The sequence below is a fragment of the Macaca fascicularis genome, chromosome 19, assembly GCF_037993035.2.
Source record: "Macaca fascicularis isolate 582-1 chromosome 19, T2T-MFA8v1.1".
Lineage (NCBI taxonomy): Eukaryota > Metazoa > Chordata > Mammalia > Primates > Cercopithecidae > Macaca > Macaca fascicularis.
Window position 1 is genome coordinate 2052384 of NC_088393.1, and position 22148 is coordinate 2074531.

At 61.7% G+C, this 22148-nt stretch overlaps 2 protein-coding genes and 1 long non-coding RNA gene across 11 annotated transcripts in view; 1 reads left to right on the top strand and 2 right to left on the bottom strand.

Moving 5' to 3' along the window:
• The window catches only part of APC2 (APC regulator of WNT signaling pathway 2), a 28176-nt gene extending 12344 nt beyond the window's left edge, over nt 1-15832 (top strand). For all 7 annotated transcript variants that reach the window (XM_005587403.5, XM_074025188.1, XM_005587402.5 and 4 more), the window contains exons 10-15: nt 448-543; nt 2056-2195; nt 2650-2727; nt 2905-3021; nt 4147-4361; nt 7867-15832. In XM_005587403.5, coding sequence (XP_005587460.3) covers nt 448-543; nt 2056-2195; nt 2650-2727; nt 2905-3021; nt 4147-4361; nt 7867-12919 — 5699 coding nt within the window. In that variant the 3' untranslated portion in view covers nt 12920-15832. The remainder of the gene's footprint in view (nt 1-447; nt 544-2055; nt 2196-2649; nt 2728-2904; nt 3022-4146; nt 4362-7866) is intronic.
• Nucleotides 164-13438, bottom strand: LOC135968472 (uncharacterized). 3 transcript variants are annotated; one of them, XR_012428186.1, is made up of 4 exons: nt 13090-13438; nt 7122-7261; nt 1751-3095; nt 164-762 (listed from the first exon to the last, which is right to left on the bottom strand). It is a non-coding gene; the product is annotated as an uncharacterized lncRNA (long non-coding RNA). The 3 variants fall into 3 exon arrangements; XR_010583306.2 differs by lacking the exon at nt 164-762 and having other exon boundaries at nt 999-3095; XR_012428187.1 differs by lacking the exons at nt 164-762; nt 7122-7261 and having other exon boundaries at nt 999-3095.
• On the bottom strand, nt 15787-21735 carry C19H19orf25 (chromosome 19 C19orf25 homolog). The gene is made up of 3 exons (XM_005587404.5): nt 21679-21735; nt 21286-21417; nt 15787-17731 (listed from the first exon to the last, which is right to left on the bottom strand). The coding sequence occupies exons 2-3, from the start codon at nt 21413-21415 to the stop codon at nt 17505-17507; spliced, it is 357 nt and encodes a 118-aa protein (XP_005587461.3). The 5' UTR covers nt 21416-21417; nt 21679-21735; the 3' UTR covers nt 15787-17504.
• Between the last annotated feature and the right edge of the window lie 413 nt (nt 21736-22148).

Genomic DNA, 22148 nt, shown 5'->3' on the forward strand with positions numbered 1-22148 from the left:
GTGCTTTTTTTGCAGTTGATCGCAAAGTTAATATGTAGGCCGGGGGCCGGGACTCACACCTGTGATCCCAGCACTTTGGGAGCCTGAAGCAGGAGAATTGCTTGAGCCCAGGAATTTGGGGCTGCAGTGAGCCGAGATCATGCTACTGCACTCCAGTCTGGGCAACAGAGCGAGACCTTGTCTCATAAGTTTTATTAAAAGGACAGCAGCACAGCTAAAAGGTGTGGTGCTCCAGGAACTACCTCACCTCCCTTCCCAAGGCTGAGTGAGGGAGGCCACCCCATCATCCCATCTTAGAGAGGCTGGGAAACGAAGCCCCAGCTTTGCAGCCATTTGTAAAGTTCCTGGGATCCTTCAGGCCTAGGGGGTGGGGTGGGAGGAACCTTCCGGAGTCAGCTGGGACATTTCCTGGGAATGGGGGCTCTGATCTGGTCTCTGTGCCCACAGCCCCGGTCCCCATCGAGCCGCAGATCTGCCAGGCCACCTGTGCGGTTATGAAGCTGTCCTTTGACGAGGAGTACCGCCGTGCCATGAACGAGCTGGGTGAGTGTCCCAGCTCCTCTGGGGAGCCGTCCTCCAGCCCCCGAACAGCTCCTCAGCTGCTAAAGGGTCATCACCCAGAGGCTGGGTCATCTGAGCTTGTGTGGTCAGGATGGGGATTGGAGCCCTATGTGGCGGCTTACGTTTGAGGACATTGCAACATCTTCTCTTTGTCAATATCAAAGTAATTGAGGCCGGGTGAGGCTGCTCATACCTGGGAGGCTGAGGCGGGAGGATCACTTTAGCCCAGGAGTTTGAGACCAGGCTGGGCAACAATCATGAGACCCCCATCACTACAAATAAATAAAAAATTAGTCCCAGCTGCTGGGGAGGCTGAGGTGGGAGGATCTCTTGAGCCCAGGAGGTCAAAGGTGCAATGAGCTATGATCACGCCACCACACTCCAGAGTGGGCAACCGAGCCAGACCCTGTCTCAAAAACAAAAGTCTTGCTGTAACATTTTTATTTATTTATTTATTTATTTATTTATTGAGACAGTCTCACTCTGTTGCCCAGGCTGGAGTGCAGTGGTACAATCTCAGCTCACTGCAACCTCCACCTCCCAAGTAGCTGGGATTACAGGCGCCCGCCACCACGCCTAATTTTTGTAGTTTTAGTAGAGATGGGGTTTCACCACGTTGGTCAGGCTGGTCTCAAACTCCTGACCTCAAGTGATCTGCCCCCACTCGGCCTCCCAAAGTGCTGGAATTCCAGGTGGAACAACCCACCACACCCGGCCAAAGCCTGGCTCCTTTCTGAGGCCGCGTGACGTCCCATCGTGTGGCTGGGGCACCCTGCGCTGACCCACCTGTCCTGCTCTGGCTGCTCCCCACTCCTGGCTCTGGGCACCATGCTGTGGTGAACCTGGATGTATGTGTTTCGGTCTGGAAGTTTTCTGAGACATGTCCCTAACTCACTTCCCCAAAGGACGTCTCCACTGACCCACCCCTGCCCTGAGAAGTCAGATTTGCCTCTGTTGTCTTTGAAGGGGGAGAAAAGTGTTTTGGTGACAAGTCGTCTCCCTCTGACTCCCAGGCACCATCTCCCCGTTGATTCCCCCTTTTGGAATGGGAGAGCTGGGCGAGTAAAGAGGGTGGGTGTGACCGTCACCCATCACCACAGCCCTGTCTGTGCTGGGGACGCTGCTCTCCATCTGATGGTCCTGGAGTGGATTATTAGAGGACGCAGGGGCCCTTCCCCGAGGCACCTACCAAACAGGGCAAGGAAGAGCATTCCAGGCTGAGGGAGCAGCAGGTGCAGAGGCCCAGCGGCTGGAGGAAGTGTGAGCCAGGGCTGAGGGCTGACAGGAGGCAGAAGTGGCAGTCACAGGGCACTGGGGGTACCCCTGTGGGTCTGGCAGCAGGGTGAGGCCCTGCCGGCTCCTGGAGGAGGTCTCAGACTTGAGCCTGGAAGGGGGACTTGAGGAGGACACATCTGGGGAGTAGGGAGGGCGTCTGGGCAAGGGAGCAAGGGAGCGGGCAGGGCCGTCCCTGCCAACCTTGTCGGGTCCCCACAGGTGGGCTGCAGGCCGTGGCAGAGCTGCTGCAGGTTGACTATGAGATGCACAAGATGACCCGGGACCCGCTGAACCTGGCGCTGCGCCGCTACGCGGGCATGACCCTCACCAACCTCACCTTTGGGGATGTTGCCAACAAGGTGCCCAGGGGCAGTGGGTGGGTGGGACTGGCACTCCCCTCATCCGGTCTTCCAGGGACTGTCTGAGCCTCCTTCCAACTCATCCCAGCCTTGAAACAGCCCTGAGAGCTGGGGCCACTTGTCCCCAACTTGCAGACGGGTAGACTGAGGCCCAGAGAGTGAGATGTTGGGGGACGGGAGCCCGTGCTGGACCTCCTCCACCCAGCGGTGTCCTCACACCCGCCCTGATGCTGCCTCTGCAGAAAATGGCCCTCATTGTAGGGGGGGCCCCGAGGCTGGGTGTCTGCCCGTCTGGGCCACAGTTTCCTGACCTGAGCATGGGGTAACCCTCCCATGGTGGTCAGGATCAGCAGGGGTTCGGGTTTGCAGCTGCAGCACAGACGGGGCTGGGAGGTGAGGGGCGCCGTCTCCCTCCTGCCCCACCCCGTGACCCTGGCTGCATCACCCCCAACAGGCCACCCTGTGTGCGCGCCGGGGCTGCATGGAGGCCATCGTGGCCCAGCTGGCCTCGGACAGTGAGGAGCTCCACCAGGTACGGGACAGGGTGCTGGGGACAGCCTTCCAGGGCGTCCTGACAGGCAGAGGCCCCTCCCCAGGGGTGTGGTGGGCTGGCGGGGGGGTCCCGTCCCACTCTGCAGCCTCACACTTGCTGGGGGGTTTGGGAGGCCTAGACCCTAGTCCCACCACACCTGCCCCTCACCCCACGCAGGTGGTGTCCAGCATCCTTCGGAACTTGTCCTGGAGGGCCGATATCAACAGCAAGAAGGTGCTGAGGGAAGCGGGCAGCGTGACAGCCCTGGTGCAGTGTGTCCTGCGGGCCACCAAGGTGGGCACCTGGTGGGCGGCAGGGATGGTTCTTCAGTCACTGGAAGGAGACGCTGGCGGCAGCAGGCGAGCTCTCTGACTTGGGAAGAAATCAAGTTGTTAGTTGCTTAGCAGGTGGTCCAGCCTCAGACCGGCTGGGGCTCACTCCTCATGTCACTGCTCTTTGTTTTTTTTTTTTTTTTTTTTTTTTTTTTGAGACGGAGTCTTGCTCTGTCACCCAGGCTGGAGTGCAGTGGCCGGATCTCAGCTCACTGCAAGCTCCGCCTCCCGGGTTTACGCCGTTCTCCTGCCTCAGCCTCCCGAGTAGCTGGGACTACAAGCGCCCGCCACCTCGCCCGACTAGTTCTTTTGTATTTTTTAGTAGAGACGGGGTTTCACCGTGTTAGCCGGGATCGTCTCTCGATCTCCTGGCCTCGTGATCCGCCCGTCTCGGCCTCCCAAAGTGCTGGGATTACAGGCTTGAGCCACCGCGCCCGGCCAAGTCACTGCTCTTTGAAAGCAAGTGTGGGCCAGGTGCGGTGGCTCACTTGAGGTCAGGAGTTCGAGCCCAGTCTGGCCAACAGGGTCAAATCCCGTCTCTACAAAAAAAAAAAAAAATAGCCGGGCGTCGTGGCACATGCCTGTTAATCCCAGCTACTCAGGAGGCTGAGGCAGGAGAATGGCGTGAACCCGGGAGGCGGAGGTTGTGCCACTGCACTCCAGCCTGTGCAACAGAGCAATACTGCATCTCAAAAAAAAACCACCTTGCCGAGTGCGGTGGCTCAAGCCTGTAATCCCAGCACTTTGGGAGGCCGAGGCAGGCGGATCACGAGGTCAGGAGATCGAGACCATCCTGGCTAACACGGTGAAACCCCGTCTCTACTAAAAAATACAAAAAACTAGCCAGGCGAGGTGGCGGGCGCCTGTAGTCCCAGCTACTCGGGAGGCTGAGGCAGGAGAATGGCGTGAACCCGGGAGGCGGAGCTTGCAGTGAGCTGAGATCGGGCCACTGCACCCCAGCCTGGGCGACAGAGCAAGACTCCGTCTCAAAAAGAAAAAAAAAACCACCTCACTGAACGTGAGTGTGGGAGCCTTTCTTCCCGGCCTACTCAGGCCCTGACCCGCCCCTCTCCCGCCCCTCATCCAGGAGTCCACCCTGAAGAGTGTGCTGAGTGCCCTGTGGAATCTGTCTGCACACAGCACGGAGAACAAGGCGGCCATCTGCCAGGTGGACAGCGCCCTGGGCTTCCTGGTGAGCACCCTGACCTACAAGTGCCAGAGCAACTCGCTGGCCATCATCGAGAGCGGCGGCGGCATCCTCCGCAACGTGTCCAGCCTCATCGCCACCCGTGAGGACTACAGGTCAGCCCCCACCCCCCTACCCGCACACAGGCAGCTGCACTCGGGGCGGGCACGGGGATCTGGGCTGGGCACTGTCCTCCCGTGAACGGATGCTCCCAAGGCTTCCCCTGGGGCTCCTATTTGCAGCATAAATATGTCCCAAATACTGTGTGAGATATACTAAAATGCGGATTTATTACATTAAAAATTACTTCAGGCCAGGCGTGGTGACTCACGCTTGTAATCCCAGCACTTTGGGAGGCTGCGGCGGGCGGATCACCTGAGGTCGGGAGTTCAAGGCCAGCCTGACCAACATGGAGAAACCCGGTCCCTACTAAAAACATAAAATTAGCCAGGTGTGGTGGCGCACACCTGTAATCCCAGCTACTCGGGAGGCTGAGGCAGAAGAATCGTTTGGACCCAGGAGACAGAGGTTGCGGTGAGCTGAGATTGCGCCACTGCACTCCAGCCTGGGCAACAAGAGCGAAATTCCAGCTCAAAAAAAAAAAAAAAATTCAGGCAGCCAGGCATGGTGGCTTACGCCTGTAATCCCAGCACTTTGGGAGGCCGAGGCAGGCGGATCACGACGAGGTCAGGAGATCGAGACCATCCTAGCTAACACAGTGAAACGCCATCTCCACTAAAAATACAAAAAATTAGCTGGGCGTGGTGGTGGGCGCCTGTAGTCCCAGCTAATCGGGAGGCTGAGGCAGGAGAATGGCGTGAACCCAGTAGGCGGAGGTTGCAGTGAGCTGAGATTGCGCCACTGCACTCCAGCCCAGGCAACAGAGCACGATTCTGTCTCAAAAAAAAAAAAAAAAGTTACATCAGGCTGGGCTGGGTCCCTCATACCTGGAATCTCAGCACTTTGGGAGGCCGAGGCAGGCGGATCACCTGAGGTCGGGAGTTCGAGACCAGCCTGACCAACATGGAGAAAACCATCTCTACTAAAAATATAAAATTAGGCAGGTGTGGGCCAGGCGCGGTGGCTCATGCCTGTCATCCCACTGGGAGGCCAAGATGGGCGGATCATGAAGTCAGGAGATCCAAACCATCCTGGTTAACACGGTGAAACCCTATCTCTACTACAAATACAAAAAAATTAGCTGGGCATGGTGACGGGCACCTGTGGTCCCAGCTACTCGGGAGGCTGAGGCAGGAGAATGGCGGGAACCCGGGAGGCGGAGCTTGCAGTGAGCCGAGATCGCGCCACTGCACTCCAGCCTGGGCAATAAGAGCAAAACTCTGTCTCAAAAAAAAAAAAAAAAAAAAGGAAAGAAAGAAAAAAACTTTGCTGGGCTTGGCATCCACCTGTAGTTCCAGCTACTGAGGAGGCTGAGGTGGAGGAATCACTTGAGCACAGGAGGTGGAGGCCGCAGTGAGCTGTGATCGCGCTACTGCACTCCAGCCTGGGTGATGGAGTGAGACCCTGTCTCAAATTTATTTTAAATCATATCAATATAACTGTCTTTATTAAAGTATTTACCAAACAATAAAGAGTACTTATTTATAAAAATAAATATTTTTGGCCGGGCGCGGTGGCTCAAGCCTGTAATCCCAGCACTTTGGGAGGCCGAGATGGGCGGATCACGAGGTCAGGAGATCGAAACCATCCTGGCTAACACGGTGAAACCCCGTCTCTATTAAGAAATACAAAAAACTAGCCGGGCGAGGTGGCAGGCGCCTGTAGTCCCAGCTACTCGGGAGGCTGAGGCCGGAGAATGGCGTGAACCCGGGAGGCGGAGCTTGCAGTGAGCTGAGATTCGGCCACTGCACTCCAGCCTGGGCGACAGAGCGAGACTCCGTCTCAAAAAAAAAAAATAAATAAAAATAAATAAATAAATAAATATTTTTAATTGAAATACATCCCAAATACGCATGGGATATACTAATACTAAAAATTAACTTACTGGCTGGGCGTGGTGGCTCATGACTGTAATCCCAGCACTTTGGGAAGCCAAGCTGGGCGGATCACCTGAGGTCAGGAGTTTAAGACCAGCCTGGCCAACATGGTGAAACTCCATCTCTACTAAAAGCACAAAAATTAGCCAGGTGGGGTGGTGGACGCCTGTAATCCCAGCTACTTGGGAGGCTGAGGCAGGAGACTTGCTTGAACCCAGGAAGTGGAGGTTGCAGCGAGCTGAGATCATACCACTGCACTCCAGCCTGGACAACAGAGCAAGACCCTGTCTCAAAAAAACACAAAACAAAATACAAAAATTAGCCAGGCGTGGTGGTGGGCGCCTGTAATCCCAGCTACTCAGGAGACTGAGGCAGGAGAATCGCTTGCACCCGGGAGATGGAGTTTCCAGTGAGCCGAGATCGCACCACTGCACTCCAGCCTGGGCAACAAGAGTGAAATTCCATCTCAGAAAAAAAATATATATATATTAAAATAAAAATGTTGTTGGCTGGGCGCGGTGGCTCAAGCCTGTAATCCCAGCACTTTGGGAGGCCAAGACGGGCGGATCACAAGGTCAGGAGATCGAGACCATCCTGGCTAACACGGTGAAACCCCGTCTCTACTAAAAAATACAAAAAAAAAAAACTAGCCAGGCGAGGTGGCAGGCGCCTGTAGTCTCAGCTACTCGGGAGGCTGAGGCAGGAGAATGGCGTAAACCCGGGAGGCGGAACTTGCAGTGAGCTGAGATCCGGCCACTGCACTCCAGCCCGGGCGACAGAGTGAGACTCCGTCTCAAAAAAAAAAAAGTTGTTAAATAAGTAACATTAAAATAAAAACATTTACATGTTATTTATGAAAACACAAAGTATTATTTTTACCTGGTCGTAGTGGCTCATGCCTGTGGAATCCCAGCACTTTGGGAGGCTGAGGCAGGAAGATTGCTTGAGCCCAGGAGTTGGAGGCTGCAGTGAGCCATGATCGCACCACGGCACTCCAGGCCGGATCACAGAGCGAGACTCTCAAAAATAAAAAAAATAAAAAAAGATATAGACAGAATCTAAGTATATCCCAGATATCATATAGGATATTATTCATGCTGTTTTTCACTTTTTTTTTTTTTGGAGATGGAGTCTTGCTCTCTTGCCAGGCTGGAGTGCAGTGGCACGATCTTGGCTCACGGCAACCTCTGCCTCCTGGGTTCAAGCAGTACTCGTGCCTCAGACTCCCGGATGGCTGGGATTACAGGCGCCGCCACCACACCCAGCTAATTTTTGTATTTTTAAAAGAGACAGGGTTTCACCATGTTGGCCAGGATGGTCTCCATCTCCTGACCTCAGGTGATCCGCCCCACAAGGCCTCCCAAAGTGCTGGGATTACAGGCGTGAACCACTGCACCTGGCTTTTTTTTTTTTTTTTTAACTCCATCTCAAAAAAATAAAAATAAAAAAATTTACTTATAGTCTGTCTCATGCAATCTTTGGGACATATACCAAAAATTAGTCTTTCCGAGATCCAAACCTGACCAGATGGGTTTGCTTTTATCTGCCACATCTGGCCTCCCCACCCTTGGGTGAGCAGGGGAGGGTGGGGGGTGGCCCAGGCTAACCCGCCCTGTGCCCACAGGCAGGTGCTCCGGGATCACAACTGCCTGCAGACGCTGTTGCAGCATCTGACCTCGCACAGCCTGACCATCGTGAGCAACGCATGCGGCACACTCTGGAACCTATCAGCCCGCAGCGCGCGAGACCAGGAGCTGCTGTGGGACCTGGGCGCTGTGGGCATGCTGCGCAATCTGGTGCACTCCAAACACAAGATGATCGCCATGGGCAGCGCCGCCGCCCTGCGCAACCTGCTCGCCCATCGACCTGCCAAGCACCAGGCGGCCGCCACCGCCGTGTCCCCAGGCAGCTGCGTGCCCAGCCTGTACGTGCGCAAGCAGCGGGCGCTGGAGGCCGAGCTGGACGCACGGCACCTGGCGCAGGCGCTGGAGCACCTGGAGAAGCACCGCCCGCCGGCAGCCGAGGCCACCAGCAAGAAGCCGCTGCCGCCCCTGCGACACCTGGACGGCCTGGCCCAAGACTATGCTTCCGATTCTGGCTGCTTTGACGACGACGATGCACCGTCATCCCTGGCCGCGGCCGCGGCCACCGGGGAGCCAGCCAGCCCTGCCGCGTTGTCCCTCTTCCTGGGCAGCCCCTTCCTGCAGGGGCAGGCGCTGGCCCGCACCCCGCCCACCCGCCGAGGCGGCAAGGAGGCAGAGAAGGACGCCAGTGGGGAGGCGGCCGTGGCGGCCAAGGCCAAGGCCAAGCTGGCGCTTGCAGTGGCGCGCATCGACCAGCTGGTGGAGGACATCTCCGCCCTGCATACCTCGTCCGACGATAGCTTCAGCCTCAGCTCTGGAGACCCGGGGCAGGAGGCGCCACGGGAGGGCCGCGCCCAGTCCTGCTCCCCATGCCGCGGCCCGGAGGGTGGGCGGCGAGAGGCAGGAAGCCGGGCGCACCCGCTGCTGCGGCTCAAGGCGGCCCACGCCAGCCTCTCCAACGACAGCCTCAACAGTGGCAGTGCCAGCGACGGGTACTGCCCACGCGAACACATGCTGCCTTGCCCGCTGGCCGCACTGGCTTCGCGCCGCGAGGACCCCAGGTGTGGGCAGCCTCGGCCCAGCCGGCTTGACCTTGACCTGCCGGGCAGCCAGGCCGAGCCGCCTGCCCGTGAAGCCACATCCGCCGACGCCCGCGTGCGTACCATCAAGCTGTCACCTACCTACCAGCACGTGCCACTGCTCGAGGGTGCCTCAAGGGCGGGTGCGGAGCCCCTCGCGGGGCCTGGAACCTCTCCAGGGGCCCGGAAGCAGGCCTGGCTGCCGGCAGACCACCTGAGCAAAGTTCCTGAGAAGCTAGCAGCCGCCCCGCTGTCCGTGGCCAGCAAGGCACTGCAGAAGCTGGTGGCGCAGGAGGGTCCGCTCTCGTTGTCCCGATGCAGCTCCCTTTCCTCACTGTCCTCTGCCGGCCGCCCAGGCCCCAGCGAGGGCGGTGACCTGGATGACACTGACTCCTCTCTGGAGGGGCTGGAGGAGGCGGGCCCCGGCGAGGCTGAGCTGGACAGCGTGTGGCGGGCACCCGGGGCCACCTCGCTGCCCGTAGCCATTCCGGCTCCCCGGCGCAACCGAGGCCGGGGCCTGGGGGTGGAGGACGCCACGCCGTCCAGCTCCTCAGAGAACTACGTGCAGGAGACACCGCTGGTGCTGAGCCGCTGCAGCTCTGTGAGCTCGCTGGGTAGCTTTGAGAGCCCGTCCATTGCCAGCTCCATCCCCAGTGACCCTTGCAGCGGGCAGGGCAGCGGCACCATCAGCCCTAGCGAACTGCCCGACAGCCCCGGGCAGACCATGCCTCCCAGCCGGAGCAAGACGCCGCCACTAGCGCCTGCGCCGCAGGGTCCCCCCGAGGCCAGCCAGTTCAGCCTGCAGTGGGAGAGCTACGTGAAGCGCTTCCTGGACATCGCCGACTGCCGAGAACGCTGCCGGCTGCCGTCTGAGCTGGACGCAGGCAGCGTGCGCTTCACCGTGGAGAAGCCGGATGAGAACTTCTCGTGCGCCTCGAGCCTCAGCGCGCTGGCCTTGCACGAGCACTACGTGCAGCAGGACGTGGAGCTGCGGCTGCTGCCCTCGGCCTGCCCAGAGCGCGGCGGGGGCACAGGGGGCGCCGGCCTCCACTTTGCAGGGCACCGGCGACGGGAGGAGGGGCCAGCGCCCACGGGTTCTCGCCCCCGCGGTGCCGCGGACCAGGAGTTGGAGCTGCTGCGGGAGTGCCTGGGGGCAGCCGTGCCTGCCAGGCTGCGCAAGGTGGCCTCGGCGCTGGTGCCAGGTCGCCGCGCGCTCCCCGTGCCCGTCTACATGTTGGTGCCCGCCCCTGCCCGGGCCCAGGAGGACGACTCCTGCACTGACTCCGCGGAGGGCACGCCAGTCAACTTCTCCAGCGCCGCCTCCCTCAGCGACGAGACACTGCAGGGACCCCCCAGGGACCAGCCCGGGGGACCAGAGGGCAGGCAAAGACCCACCGGCCGCCCCACCTCTGCCAGGCAGGCCGTGGGGCACCGGCACAAGGCGGGAGGCGCCGGCCGCAGCGTGGAGCAGGCTCGGGGCACCGGCAAGAACCGAGCAGGGCTGGAGCTGCCCCTGGGCCGGCCCCCGAGCGCCCCCGCAGACAAGGACGACTCGAAGCCCGGCCGGACCCGTGGGGACGGGGCACTTCAGTCGCTGTGCCTCACAACGCCCACCGAGGAGGCCGTGTACTGCTTCTATGGCAACGACTCGGACGAGGAGCCCCCGGCAGCTGCGCCCACGCCCACCCACCGGCGCACATCGGCCATCCCCCGCGCTCTTACCCGCGAGCGCCTGCAGGGCCGGAAGGAGGCCCCTGCCCCGTCCAAGGCCGCACCATCCGCCCCGCCGCCCACCCGGGCCCAGCCCAGCCTCATTGCTGACGAGACCCCGCCGTGCTACTCCCTGAGCTCCTCCGCCAGCTCCCTCAGCGAGCCCGAGCCCCCGGAGCCGCCCTCCGTCAGTCCACGAGGCCAGGAGCCCGCGGTCACCAAGGACCCGGGCCCGAGAGGCGGACGCGACAGCTCGCCCAGCCCGCGGGCAGCGGAGGAGCTTCTGCAGCGGTGCATCAGCTCGGCCCTGCCCAGGCGCCGGCCCCCCGTGTCCGGCCTGCGGCGCCGCAAGCCCCGAGCCACCCGGCTGGATGAGCGGCCTGCGGAGGGGTCCCGGGAACACGGCGAGGAGGCAGCGGGCTCGGACCGGGCCTCTGACCTGGACAGCGTGGAGTGGCGCGCCATCCAGGAGGGCGCCAACTCCATCGTCACGTGGCTGCACCAGGCAGCAGCTGCCACGCGCGAGGCCTCGTCCGAGTCCGACTCCATCCTGTCCTTTGTATCCGGGCTGTCAGTGGGGTCTACCCTACAGCCCCCCAAACACAGGAAGGGACGACAGGCGGGGGGCGAAATGGGCAGTGCCCGGCGGCCAGAGAAACGGGGCGCAGCCTCAGCCAAGACCAGCGGGAGCCCCCGTTCCCCTGCAGGCCCAGAGAAGCCACGTGGCACACAGAAGACCACGCCCGGGGTGCCAGCTGTGCTCCGGGGACGAACAGTGATCTATGTGCCCAGTCCGGCACCTCGTGCCCAGCCCAAAGGGACCCCCGGCCCCCGCGCCACACCGCGGAAGGTGGCGCCCCCTTGCCTGGCACAGTCCGCAGCTCCAGCCAAAGTCCCCAGCCCCGGACAGCAGCGGTCGCGGAGCCTACACCGGCCTGGCAAGACCTCGGAGCTGGGGACGCTGAGCCAGCCCCCCAGGAGCGCTACACCGCCCGCCCGCCTCGCCAAGACCCCCTCCTCCAGCTCCTCCCAGACCTCGCCCGCCTCCCAGCCCCTGCCCAGAAAGCGCCCCCTGGTCACTCAGGCTGCAGGGCCCCTGCCCGGCCCCGGGGCCTCCCCAGTGCCCAAGACGCCGGCGCGCACTCTTCTGGCGAAACAGCACAAGACGCAGAGGTCGCCCGTGCGTATCCCGTTCATGCAGAAGCCGGCCCGGCGGGGGCCGCCCCCGCTGGCTCGGGCAGTCCCGGAGCCGGGCCCCAGGGGCCGGGCGGGGACCGAGGCTGGCCCGGGAGCCCGCGGTGGCCGCCTGGGCCTGGTGCGCGTGGCCTCGGCCCTCTCCAGCGGCAGCGAGTCCTCCGACCGCTCAGGCTTCCGGCGACAGCTGACCTTCATCAAGGAGTCACCGGGCTTGCGGCGCCGCCGCTCCGAGCTATCCTCGGCCGAGTCTGCGGCCTCTGCCCCCCAGGGCACCTCGCCCCGCCGCGGCCGGCCCGCGCTGCCCGCCGTCTTCCTCTGCTCCTCGCGCTGCGAAGAGCTCCGAGCGGCACCCCGGCAGGCCCCGGCCCGGCAGCGGCCCCCCGCGGCCCGACCCGGCCCCGGCGAGCGCCCTGCCCGGCGCACCAGCTCCGAGAGCCCGTCCCGCCTGCCCGTGCGCGCGCCTGCCGCCCGGCCCGAGACGGTGAAGCGCTACGCGTCGCTGCCGCACATCAGCGTGGCCCGCAGACCCGACGGCGCCGTCCCGGCTGCCCCAGCCCCAGCCGACGCCGCGCGCCGCAGCAGCGACGGAGAGCCCCGGTCGCTCCCCAGGGTGGCTGCGCCGGGCACGACGTGGCGGCGCATCCGGGACGAGGACGTGCCCCACATCCTGCGCAGCACGCTGCCCGCCACGGCCCTGCCACTGCGGGGCTCCACGCCCGAGGACGCCCCGGCCGGGCCCCCGCCGCGCAAGACCAGCGACGCCGTGGTCCAGACTGAGGAGGTCGCCGCCCCCAAGACCAACTCCAGCACGTCCCCGAGCCTGGAGAGCAGGGAGCCCCCCGGGGCCCCCGCTAGCGGCCAGCTCTCCCTCCTTGGCAGCGACGTGGACGGGCCCAGCCTCGCCAAGGCTCCCATCTCCGCACCCTTCGTGCACGAGGGCCTGGGGGTCGCCGTGGGGGGCTTCCCCGCCAGCCGGCACGGCTCCCCCAGCCGCTCGGCCCGAGTACCCCCCTTCAACTATGTGCCCAGCCCCATGGTGGTCGCAGCCACCACCGACTCGGCCGCGGAGAAAGCCCCGGCCACCTCCTCCGCCACCCTCCTGGAATAGTGGCCTAGGCCGGCCTTCTGGAACTTTCTCTCCCGGCCTTGCGGCCGGGTCTGGCTGCCCCATGGGCCTGCGCTGTAGATGTTCCCCGTAGGTCGCCCCAGGGCCTCTGCCCACCTGAGCCCCACCACCCTCAGAGCCCCCGCTCAGTGCACTGCGGCCTTGCGCCTCACCGGAAGACCTTGCCTCTGTATCGCGGGGGTCCAGGAGGAAACGGGGCGGCCGCTGGGCCTCAAGTCCCGGCCGTGGAGCGCTGGTAAGGGCGCCCGGGCCCAGCCCTGAGCGCGCGGCCCTTCCCCTGTCGGGAGCCGTTGCCTGACCCCGGGCGAGGGAGGCGGCAGCCTTCGGGTCCGGGTCTGGGTCCGCTGCTTCGCAGGGGCAGCGCTGGGGAGGGGACGGCGCCCGCCGCAGGTGGGGCGAGGCTCGCGGAGGGCGGCGCCACGGCGGGCCTGCCAGCTGGGGGCCTCCGCGGCGCGCAGGGGCGAAGCCTGTAATCACGGCAGCCGCGGGTAATTCGCTAATGAGGGCTTTGCAGGGTTTGTTTTCATTCTCAGCCCCAGCTGTGGGAGTGCGAGGTGGGGGTGTGGCCGATCCCCGGCAGGAAGCCCCGCCCCGACGGTGTTCAGGGAACCCGGAGCCCAAGCGCCCGGCGGAGCCCAAAAGGGTGGGGGTGGGGGTGGGAGGGGCAGGGGCCAACGGATCCCCCTGCCTGCTGCACCCCTTGGCGGAAGACTGAAAGGCAGCGGGCTGCGCACATTGGAACCCTGGTGCAGACGCCGGGCCGGCTATTTGGACCCCAGCCCAGAGATGCTGGCTCCAGCTGGGGCGACCCCAAGGGTCGCTGGAGTCAGGATCGGCCCGGCCCAGCCGCGGCAGGCGAGGTCAATGGAAAGAAGACTGAGGGGAGTCCCGGCCGTGAGCCCGAGGCCCTGGGACCTGGAGGCCGCGATGGCCTCTCCCCAGCGGAGCCTGCACGTTACGGAGACCATCACATGTGGGCGTGGTCACTGCCCAGGACTGCACTGCTGCTGATCTTGTCCCTTTTCAATTCCCTTCTGGTTCATGATGCATAAAGTGCTAGACCCTAGGACTCCAGAGACAGCACAGCTGGGGCGGGGACAGCGGGAACCCAGCCTTGCCTTCCACTCGGGGCTCTGGGACGAGGCCGGAGGTCCGGGGGCCTTCCGGCAGGCGAACACAGGGCTGGGGAGTACTTAGTGCCAGATGAGGTGAAAGCTGACAGAGGGGCCTGGGGGGCTTGGCTGCCTCATCCCCTGGCCGGGAAGGATGGGAGCTGGGTCTCCTGCGTGGGGTGGGACTCGCAGGGGCCAGGGCTCTGGGACTGGGGCAACGCCTCATCCTGCAGAGGGAGCCGACGACCTCTTTTCTGCAGAATCCCAGCTCGGGCAGGCGCTGCCTTCACACACGAATCTGCCCAGGCCGAGGGCACACACTCACCGCCCAAGGTGCCTTCTCCGGGAGAAGGGAAGCGGGGTTTGAGGGTTGGGTCGGTGGAGCTCAGAAAGAAACCCCAGCCCCATCACGGATACCACCATCCCTTGCGTCCTGTCCCCAGCATGTGCAAGGCCAGCCTTTCTGGCAGAAGGCGCTGTCCTCAACTCAGGGTCACTGTGAGAGAAGCTGACCCCAGCCCCCACCCCCAGTTAACACTGCTGCTTCTCTGAATGCATGTCATGTTGCACCCCATGCTCTGGGCCCGCGCCCTGCAGGATGAGGAGCTCCGGGGAGGACGTCTCGTGCTGAAGGTGCCCGATCCTCCCTCCTAGGACCTCGCAGCCAGGCGAGGCTGTCGGGCTGTTTTGGGGGAAGAGGGGGTCACGGGTGGCTGAGCAGAGAGCGGGGAGAATGCAGGCTGAGTGGGGCAACCTCCTGCCTGCCAGGAGCCCCCTTTCAGGACCCAGCGGGGATCTCACACTTGCTGTCCCCATCCATGGCCTGAGGGGGAGCCTGGGGTCTCTTCCAGGGCTTTTGGACTTGGGGATGCCAAACACGTGCTCACCCTCATGCTCGCCCTGGCCAGCTGCACCTCTAATCGTCAAGGGGTAGGACGCAGCCAGCCACTGGGTCGCTGGTGACAGGGCCAGGGTTGTGCAAGGAGGTGCAGCACTGCCTTCCACACACGGTAAGTCTCTGGGCGGTGCTCTCCCGGCTCCCTGCCTCTGTTTCCCCATGTGGGCCGTGGGGAACTCCCAGAGCTACCTCTGGGGGGAGCATGGTGGCAGCGATGATGGGGAGACACCTGGTGCTGCTCACAGAGTGCAACCTGGCCACTGGCCCTGCCCGCCAACCTGAGTCCTGAGCTCACTTTCGCCTTCTCCACCCCCTGCTGCGGGGGCTACAGCCACACCTCACTGCCCAGTCCAGCTGTCTCCAGGAGGGGACAGGCAGTTGGTGGCCTCTGGACAATTGACTCAAGGTATGCCCACCGCGGCCCCTGCCTGGCCACCGGCCTCTCTGTACCAGGGTGACAAGGGGTCGTCTGCCCCGACACTCCAGGGCCAGAATCCTAAGGAACTGAGGGTCTGAGGACGCAGGGAGGGTGGCAGTGTCCTGAGACTGATGGACGGTGACCGCCACTGGCCCCCAACACCACCACACGTGGGTGCTGAACTCGGGCTGCTGTGCCCACCGGCGTGGTCCTCCCGAGCTCTGACAGCATTACCTCACCCCGCCCCATCTGTTGCCCCGGTCCAGCCCCGACGACGCACGCCTGGTCTGTCTCGGATTCCCCTAGCTGCCACCCCACGTTTTTGTACCGGGTCTCTGAGTGTTAAACGAATGTGTAAATAGTAACAGCCTGTCCTCCCCTAAATGTAAAGCCATCTGTTCAGCGTGAGGACACCATCAGCTGTCCGACTCCCGCGCACATTTAATAAACTGAGCTGTTGAATTGCCTGCCGCCATCACCCGTTCCTCAAATGGGCTGCGGGCAAGGCGGGTTCATCGCCGTCTATGTGCTGAGGCAGATTTGCTGAGGAGACCGCCCAGGTTAGACCACTGGAAGCAGAGCCAGAAAGCAGACACTGGGGGCACAGGGTTTACTTGGGGGCACCCCACCCAGATTGGGCAGGGGGGCACTGGGTGAGGCCAGGAGTCTCCCCCTGGTCCCGAGGGAGAGCGGGCTCCAGGGGGTCCAACCTGGGTGTTGGTACCTGGGCCAGTTATTATGGCAGGCCCCAGTGTGGGGCAGGAAGCATCCATGAGCAACTAGGAGCTGGGACGGCCCCACATCAAAGTCACTTCAGGGAGCACAGCCCTGGCCCAGCGCGGGGAGAGGAAAGCTTTGATTGCAAGCAGCAGAGAAGTGCAGGGCAGCAAGGGATGGCAGGAGCTGCCCCTCCCCACCTTCCACCCTGAGATCCTGCCGGGACACCCCTCGGCCAGGTGAGCGGACTCAGAAGAGTGACCAGTAAGAAGTCCCCAGGGCCCAGGCCGGCTAGCCAAGTCCCTGTTTCCGGATGAGGCGCCTCCCAGGCTGTGTGTGGCAGGCCCCCTTCTTCAGGGAATAAGAAACATCTTCCACATTCCAGAAACAAAGCTGGCTGTGGGTCTGGAGAGAGGGTGAGGCAGCCCCAGGTCTCTGAGTCAGGCAGACGGTTCCTGTATGCGGTGCTGGGCAGGACTGAGCAGGGTTCCCAGGGTCGCCAGTGCTCATCCCTCCCCAGCTTCCAGAGCCCCGGGAAGGGGCCACTCACAGAGGCACCAATCAGACCACCAGACACACACAAAGGGGTTTATGTTCCGGGCCCAGCCTCTGGGCCGCCTGGCCCAGGTTTCCACTCGAGTTGATGTCTAGGATGAAAAGTCCTTCGCAAGTCCCTCCGCCGCCCTAATGCCCCTTCCCTCGGGGCCAGAACCGCAGGGAATCAGGCCCAGGACGTGCTCCGGCCAGAGGGTGGCTGTGAGGCCCAGGACACCCTGGGCTCCGGGCCGGTGACTCACAGCAGTCCTCCAGCAAGGGCAGTGGCTGGGAGACACCCGTGCCGTGGAGCTGTGCCCAGCCTGGCTGGGTCTCAGGGCTGCTTGAGTGACCCCAGCAGCCCAGGGTCGTTGTGAAGATCAACGTGGCTCGTGGGAGGAGCCCAGAGCCCGGAAGGAAGTGGGGTCAGGGGCTCGTGCTGGCCCCCAGGCTGCTCTGACATCGGGTGGGCACTCGCTGGATAGAATCACAGTTAACACCTCGATCCCGACACCTGGACTCAGAAGTGGGCGGGCGAGTGCCTGCCCCCGGGAGGAAGGAGGTGGCGCCTGCTCCCAGGGGCCCCACCACAGAGCATGGCCACCGTGAGCCGAGGACAGAATCGCAGCAGAGCAGTAAGGTCCTTATCCTCTTCCAAACCCCAGTGGGCCCTCAGGTCACGCAGGACAGAGCCAGCTGGGTGGGTCCCACCAACTTGGCATGAATGGGACGACGGATGAACCCCAGCCCCAGCGTCAGGAGGGGTGCCTGTGTCAGACACCCACCCAGGCTGGGACCCCATGAATGCGTCTGGTGCCAAGGGACCCCTAGGGAAAGCCCGGGCGCAGGCCACCTCGTGCGCTGCCCAGGCCTGCGGACCCCGAGAGGTCAGCCTGAGGAGGCAGCCTCCGCCGCCGGTAGTGCTGCCTGCTTCATCTGGGCCACCTCCCGCTCCAGGTCCTCGCCAGCTCGTCGCAGGAGCTCACACCTCTGCCTCAGCGCGTCGCCCGCTTGCTGCAGCCGCTGGTTGGCAGCCACGTAGGCCCGGCTCTGCTGGTAGAGCTGCTCTCCTGGGGCCTCTGCATCCTCCATCATCCTGAAGGGAAGTGGGGGGTCTGGGATAGAACACAGCAGCATCACTGTCTGCTGACCAGGGAACCCCGGAGAGCAGCCTCCTGGGCACACCTCACTACCGCCCCCAAAGGGCAGGGTTCCCTGCAGTCTGGGTGTGAGCTGCCAGCCGGGGTCTTTTTAAGATGACAAAAGCGGCCAGGTGTGGTGGCTCAAGCCTGTAATCCCAGCACTTTGGGAGGCTGAGGCAGGAGGAACACTTGAGCCCAGGAGTTAGAGACCAGCCTGGACAACACAGTGAGACCCCCATCTCTCCCAAAAAATACAAAAATTAGCTGGGCATGGTAGCATGCACCTGTGGTCCCTACTTCTCCGGAGGCAGAGGTGGGAGGATTGCTTGAGCCTGGGAGGCCGCGGACACAGTAAGCTATGATCGTGCCATGGCACTCCAGCCTGGGTGACAGGGTCTCATTAGAGCCTGTCTCATTAAATAAATAAATAAATAAATAAATATCAAATAATGGAGGCTTCCTGGCCCATCAGCTGGGAGAGGCACAGTGGCTGGGTGGCAAGAAGGGCTTCCAGCTCTAGGCTACCCACCTTAGCAAAGCGTGTGACCAGAGGGATGGGGTCAGAGAAAGAGCTGAGCCTGGCCAGCAGTGGCCCTCCTGGGGTTGGGGCTTCCATTCCTGCAACAGCTGTGGCACCCACCCAGATGGGCTCCACTGAGCCGGCCTGGCTCTCATTCCTGCTCTCACTGGAAGCCAGAGACGCAACAAGCCCGCCATCGAAGATCTCTCCAGGGGCCGTGCAACCTCATGGAGCCCACACTTAGTGAGGCGGGGCGGCAAGGGTGAGAGGTGGGCACTCACGTCCTGGTGACTCCCGCATACGGCGGAAACCATGTAAGGCTCCCTGGCCCCCAAAGTATGCAAGCCCAGTGCAGCACAGACTTTAAGGTCACTCAGAGAAGCGTCAGGGTCTCCTCGGCTCTGGCCTGCCCCTCGGCAGTGTGGTCTCGCAATGACGAAGGCTGCACGTGCCACACAAGCCTGGGCTGATCAAATCACCAGTCACCTCCTGCTTTAGCAACAGGGTGGGAAAGGCCGGACAGTGCCTGGATGAAGGCAGGCCAGCACAGGAGGCCCCTCTACCTTCTATGAGCCCCCCGCCCCCGGCACAGCGTGCCTCAGTTTCCCCACACTCAACGGCCATGGACCTGAGCCCATGATGCTGAAACCATGGCCCCAGCGCCCTCAGATGACCCAACTGCATGCTGGGAATAAACACCCCAACTGCATGCTGGGAATAAACACCCCAACTGCATGCTGGGAATAAACACAACTCAGGCACCTGGACCGGTACCGGCCAACAGAACCTTCCAGATGATGCGCACACCTTCCACCGATGCTGGGCCACACCAGCCACCAGCCATGAGAGGCTCCTGGGCACTTAAAATATGCCTAAATGGAAAAAGCCACTCGATTTTTCTTTGCTTTTTTTTCAGAGACAGGGTCTCGCTGTCACTCAGGCTGGAGCCTCCAACTCCTGGGCAGAAGCAATCCTCCTGCCTCAGCCTCCTGAGTAGCTAAGACCACAGGTGCACGCCACTACACCCAGTTAATTTGTGTATTTTTGGTAGAGATGGGTTTCACTATGTTGTCCAGGCTGGTCTTGAACTCCTGGCCTCAAGTCATCCTCTTGTCTCAGCCTCCCAAAGTGCTGGGATTACAGGCATGTGCCACTGCACCTGGCCCCAGAATTTTCTAATATTACTTTTTTTAAATGTTCCCATAAAAATTCAATTTCTGTCACTCCACATGACTCATTTTCTTTTCTTTTTTTTTGAGAGTGAGTCTTGCTCTGCCGCCCAGGCTGGAGTGCAATGGCACAATCTCAGCTCACTGCAACCTCCGCCTCCCGGGTTCAAGCTAATTCTCCTGCCTCAGCCTCCCGAGTAGCAGGGATTACAGGCATGCGCTACCACGCCTGGCTAATTTTTTTGTATTTTTAGTAGAGATGGGGTTTCACCATGTTGGCCAGGGTGGCCTTGAACTCCTGACCTCAAATGATCCGCCCACCTCAGCCACCCAAAGTGCTGGGATTACAGGTGTGAGCCACCGCACCTGGCTGATTCATTTTCATTTAATGTCAGTGCCGGCACCACCCCTCTACGCCTGCCCGTCTAGAACAGCCTGGGGCGGGCATTCTTGTTTCTTTTGTTCACTTGTGCATTAACAGTGCTCTGAGCCCAGAGCTCGGCACAAAGAAGTGCTCAAGAAAAGACTTGAATGAATGAATGAATGAGCCTCATCGAGAGAACACAAAATTCGCCCAACTGCACTGCCGAACCCCTTGGTCTCTGACTAGCTTCCACCTCGTAAATCAGGAGTGGACGAGCTTTCCCGCCAAAAGCTAGAGTCTCTGCTCCCACTACTCAACTCTGCCCTTCTGGTGTGAGAGCATTTGGCCGTGTGCCGTAAACCTTTACTTATCAACACTGAAATCTGAATTTCATACCTCTTTCAGGTGTCAGATACGTTTTTTCACCCACCCCAATTTAAAAATGTGAAGCCCATTCATAGCTCCCAGGCCTTACAAAAACAGCCAAGGGCAGGGTTTGGCGGGCCCTAGCTTACCACCCCTGTTTTACTTTATTTATTTATTTATTTTTTATTATTATTAGTACTGAGACGGAGTCTCACTGTGGTCCAGGCCAGAGTGCAGTGGTATGATCTCAGCTCACTGCAACCTCCGCCTCCCAGGTTCATGTGATTCTCCCGCCTCAGCCTCCTGAGTGGCTGGGATTACAGGCCCACAACACCACATCCAGCTAATTTTTGTATTTTTAGTAGAGAGGAGGTTCCACCATGTTGGCCAGGCTGGTGTCGAACCTCTGACCTCAAGTGATCCACCCGCCTTGGCCTCCCAAAGTGCTGGGATTACAGGCATGAGCCACCGTGCCGGCCACTTATTTATTTTTGAGACAGAGTCTGGCTGTGTTGCCCAGGCTGGATCTTCCCACTTTAGCCTCCAAGAAGCTGAGGCTACAAGTGTCCACCACTACACTCAGTAATTTTTTTTTTTTTTTTTTTTTTTGAGACGGAGTCTCCCACGGTCGCCTGGGCTGGAGTGCAGCAAAGCGATCTCGGCTCACTGCAAACTCTGCCTCCCGGGTTCAAGCGATTCTCCTGCCTCAGCCTCCCCAGTAGCTGGGATTACAGGCGCCTGCCACTATGCCCAGCTAACATTTTTTTTTTTCTTTTTTTGCATTTTTAGCAGAGACGGAGTTTCACCATGTTGGCCAGGCTGGTCTCGAACTCCTGGGCTCAAGCGATCCTCCCGCCTCGTCCTCCGAAAGTGCTGGGCTTACAGGCCTGAACTACAGCGCCTGGCCTCCTCCCCTGCCTGAAGAACCCTCTGAAAATCGGTCCCACTCTACAGAGGCGAAGAGGGAGGCTCGGAGAGGATATGGATCGTGCCCACGTTACTGGGATTCCCAGGGCGTGGGGTCAGGAGTTAGGGGTGTGCTTCTCTCCCGTCCCCCTTGCTGCCGGAGTCTCAGGTCCGCCTTTCCCCGGGACAGGTCTCCCCCTACCTTCCGGGGCCAGGGTGGTGAACACTGGGTCCTCTGCCGGCGCCCCTCGCACATCCTCCAGGATCTGCTCCACCGTGGGGGGCGCTGGGCGGGTGGGCAGCAGCACGCGCTTCTTGGTCTTGGAGCCCATCTCTGCAGGCGGGGAAGGGAGCGCTGACCCGGGCGTCCACCTCTCCGCCTTTGCCCGGGCCGCTCCTCCCGCCCAGCGAACTCGTACGCACCCGTCGCGGCCCCGCTCCCAAGGAAGCCCGCCCTGTCCCGCCCCTCTGGGTTCTGGCCGGGCCCTGACCCTCCCTCCGCCCAACAACATGGTGGCCAAGGCTTCAGGGTCTGGCTCAACCTCTGCCTCAGTTTCCCCGCGGTAACCCCAGTCGCCAGCCTCTCCCCACCTACCTGGGCTCGGAACCCCAGCCCAGAGTGTCTGCGATGCAGCCACCTCCGCTTCCGGCCGGAGCACCGCCCCGTCCCCGATCACGTCACACGCGCTTCCGGCCTCCTCTCGCGCCGGCCCGCCGCTCATCGCGGGGCTCCACGCCTTCTTAAAGGGACCGTGCCCTTGAGAATCGGATCTCAGCCTTTCAGTCGAACCCGAGCCTGGACGCACTAGGACGAGAGCGAGTTCGAGTCTAGGCTCCACTGGCTGGGTAGAAAAGCATCCGAGGCTCGTCTTTCTGAAAAGCGGGACACGCCACCCAGGGGATATGTCACCCACGTGGCTGTCGGGAGCACAAAGTCGCTGGCCACCTAAGGGGGCCTGGTGGTGCACCAGCACTCCGTGATGTTGGCTGCAGGAATCTCACCTAGGTTGCCAGGACGCAGAGGGGCCGCCACGGCGCCTCCACTTCCAGCCAAAGCGGGTCCTC

What these genes read in the sequence shown, in the direction of transcription:
- C19H19orf25 (XM_005587404.5), bottom strand. Translation starts at nt 21,415, where the DNA reads ATGGGCTCCAAGACCAAGAAGCGCGTGCTGCTGCCCACCCGCCCAGCG. An exon ending in CACCACCCTGGCCCCGGAAG is followed by an intron (nt 17,732 to 21,285) that starts GTAGGGGGAGAC and finishes GTTCTATCCCAG; the next exon opens with ACCCCCCACTTCCCTTCAGG.